The sequence below is a fragment of the Haplochromis burtoni genome, unplaced genomic scaffold (genome assembly GCF_018398535.1).
Source record: "Haplochromis burtoni strain Fernald_Lab_line unplaced genomic scaffold, NCSU_Asbu1 Contig_47, whole genome shotgun sequence".
Taxonomy (NCBI): Eukaryota; Metazoa; Chordata; class Actinopteri; order Cichliformes; family Cichlidae; genus Haplochromis; species Haplochromis burtoni.
The window spans coordinates 1,756,651-1,760,304 of NW_024582408.1; the positions used below are offsets into that span (position 1 = coordinate 1,756,651).

A 3,654-nucleotide genomic window follows, 5' to 3' on the forward strand; every position below is an offset into this window, starting at 1 on the left:
AGAAAACTTCCTGAGATAAAATCCTGCACTTTCAAAGAACACCTTCAGCCTTGGCACCAAGTCTAAACTAACAGTTTCTATATCAGTTTGTCTCACTTTAAACCAAAGGCTTTTCCCATGTGTGTGTTTTAGTTACCTGTCGTGTTCAGCATGCTGGTGTCGCCGCCCACACTGCCGTTCTCCTGCTGGGCTCCCAGAGTTTTCAGTATGACGTGGCTGGCCCCGAGACGAGGCAACGTGACGTGGGTCAGATGGGGGAGCGAGTGCTTCTTGGCGAACAACTGGCTCGTTTCCCGCCTCTTGCGAAGAAAGCCGCCCTCAGGAAACAGCACTATCCACTTCCTGTCACGGCTGTGGTAGTATTTATCTAGGTGCTCTTTCAGGTAAACCAGCTGCTTGTCTCGGTGAGCTTTACCCTGAAGAAACACAGAAAATAAGCATTTATTTTCAAAAGAGGTTTCAGGTCTATTTTTCAACCTAAAAATTCAACTTAAAATGGGCTGACCGCATTTAAAATAAGCAGTTCTCTTCACTAGTTGCCCCAAGGATACAAAAAATTTGGGGCTCATTAACTTGATAAGATAGAAAGCATTTTCGACAGAGCAGAACCGACTAAGCAAATGAATTCAAACACACACAAATCACAAGTTAGGTGCAGTAACTCCCCGAGCCGCATTAACGGCACCACCGAAATGGATGCAAACATGATGGCCTTGACAACATTAAGAGCATTAGCAGGAACAGGATGAGGAGGACCGGGATTGATTTTTATGTTAGGCCTGGTCAAAGTTCATTTTAAATGCATTAGGACAGCAAGCTGCTCTCTGTGAGCACATGTGTTTATTTAAGCAGCTGTGCCTACTACAACTGCTGCATCACAACAGCTACAGCCGAGTATTCAGCCAAGAAGGTCATTTCAAGATTTATTCTTAGCGGCAGCTACAAATGCTGATTTCCAGAGGTAGAAAGGCATTAGGAGACTCCACACATCACAAGCTCAAAAATGACCTTGATACCGTTGATGTAGTTTAACAGCAGCTACAAGAGCCACATGAAAATGAAGAGTATAGTCCACGATGTTGCTTTTAGAGTTACGGTGCAGTGGGCAAAGGGAATGATCTGCAAGCATACAGCAGCTTTCTCACAAAGCACTTACTCAGGTTTTTCCAATTTAAAGAGAAACACACGTGCAAGGTGCCGGTCTATTACTGGAACCAATCTTTGGTTAAATCTTGCCCAAGAACACTTTGGGATCAAAACCTCTAACCCTGGGGTCCGCAACCCCTGGGCCTCGGACCGGTACCGGTCCGTGAGTCGTTTGGTACCAGGCCGCAAGAGTTGAGGCTCAGGTGTGAAATGTATGGTTTTCAGGATTATTTTGTTATTGATTTTATCGTTAACTTGGTTCTCCTGGGTCTTTTCACGTGCCTTATGAATAAATCTTATTTTTTCGGTACCGGTACTAGTTTTATTTTGTTGTATTTATCTGCGACACCTTAAAGGCCGGTCCGTGAAAATATTGTCGGGCATAAACCGGTCCGTGGTGCAAAAAAGGTTGGGGACCGCTGCTCTAACCCATTGACAAGTGGACAATGTGCTCAAAATAAAAGTTTTCAAAATATGGACCTGGACCTATATGGCCTAAATATGGACCTATTTTCGACCTGGATGGGTAAATATTGCAGCTAAAAGGTGAAGAACAAGAAATTGTTCATTGTACATTTTGTGACTTGACAGTGTAGGACCAGAAAGGTTCTGGTAGTATCAATGTGTCACATTATTGTTGTGCCATAACACTACAGTTGGCCAAGTTCCAATGTCAGGTAAACCATTCCTAGAGTTAAAAAGGGGCTGCTACTGACAGTCAGGGTTTCTGTGGAGAAGCGAGGATTTCCCCAGTAAGGCAGGGTTAGGAGAATTCATGTCTTGGTGCCATAATTTATGCCATAATTTATGCCATTCTGGCAGCAGTAAATAAATACGTCTGTCAGTTGCTGTGCTATCTGGCATTTTTGCTTCAAGTTAAACTTGAAGATGTTCAGAGAAAGGCTGATGGGCTATTAAAAACACATTAACTTCAAGATACAGAAAATATTTTTTGCTTCTATGGATAATTACCCCTTCATAACTCTATAGGGGATTTATTTATTTTAATAATGCCAGAATTAGGGATACGACCATTTGGCACAAGTGTCCCAACTTCGATAGCATGAATTGCTGTTTGCTAGTTACTGAACTTGACCACCAAGTTTGTGCTGTTGGCTTCTACTGGAGCTTTTAATTTTAATCTTTTTGATTTCTTTAGCCTTTAGGACAGGACAGACTGTATGCACATGCACGGCAGATCAAATCACACCCAAGCTGCTGAAGCCTTTTGGCATTTTGATTTAATTTACTGACTAATAAAATGGCTCGCTGTGAGATACGGATTGCAGCCTGCCTAAATGTTTGTGCTTCAGTTCTGATGAATAAAGTTCTAGGATCTTGGTCATCTATGCACTGCACCTGTACAGTTTATGGAAGCTGCTTTTTAACAGAGATGATAGCATTTACTGATAAACTAACACTACTTTCCTATTCAAGGTCACTTCTAGCTCCAAGAAACCAACATTGTGGTGGCAAAAATGCTAAAGTTGAGGCTTCAATTTATGGAGCTCAAATCCAATATGTGACCTCATGTTGGCTACATTCATATTTACAACACATTTCTCATCTCTCTATGCTTCTCTCCCCCTCCCTACTCTTCCTGTTAAAAGGGCGTTCTTTGGTTTCCCTGTCACCAAGGGCGTTGCTCACAGGGGTCATAGGCTCATTCTCCCTATCTCTCTAATACGGTGCGTACCTTACAAAGCAACCTGAGATGGCTGGTGTTGTGAACTACTGCTAAATAAATAAAACTAAATTATTACAGGATAATATTACATTTAGATTTGGGGTTTGATGTGACTCAATATTCAGCAGCTGAATTTATAAATGAAACTAATGTACTCCACCTGTCTCAGCTTTGTTTTAGCTACCCTCCCACAGGCTTTAGTCAAGTATTTACTCACTTGCTAGTTTATCGGGTCCACTGAGATAAACTAAAGCAAACAATAGTGCTGCAATAAATCCTAATATAAAGGTTAAAGGTGAATGGAGGTTTCTTTCACTTAGGAGGCTGGAGGTTGTTTTTTTTATGAGCTAACAAATGTTTTTCCACTAGAGAGGAAGAAATGCAAGGTGGTGAAGGCAATGCTCTTCAATGACAGCAGCATTTAAAATGACCATGAAGTTCAATTTCAACAACAGCTCTAAATGACACCATCTTCATAAGGGTTAAAACTGGCTTAATTGAGGAGCCATTGCGCTAGACTAGATAAGTTCTTATTACCACCATACAGTTTATAGTCCAAGGAGTAATTATTGTAGTCAAAGAACTAAAAATAGGTGCTTAATTTAATAAGCAAATAATATGCAAAAAGTCATCAACTGTCCGGTTTTACAACTGCCAAAGATATAAAGTATTAATTTACAAATGTGTATCACACCATGACCACTGTGAACAGACATCTGAACTTTTTTTTGAACATTTGATTAAAAATATATTATTATTGCCTATTACACTTACAACAACAAAAATGTTTTAAAACACATTCATTACAACACTAGAAAGAA

At 40.6% G+C, this 3,654-nt stretch overlaps 1 protein-coding gene across 2 annotated transcripts in view; it reads right to left on the minus strand.

Moving 5' to 3' along the window:
* Nucleotides 1-3,654, minus strand: part of lpgat1 (lysophosphatidylglycerol acyltransferase 1) — a 79,872-nt gene that overhangs the window by 32,373 nt on the left and 43,845 nt on the right. For both annotated transcript variants that reach the window (XR_315743.3, XM_005921553.3), the window contains exon 5: nucleotides 137-416. Coding sequence is in view for 1 of the 2 variants with exons in the window: in XM_005921553.3 (XP_005921615.1) it covers nucleotides 137-416 (280 nt within the window). In the remaining variant the exon portion in view is untranslated. The remainder of the gene's footprint in view (nucleotides 1-136; nucleotides 417-3,654) is intronic.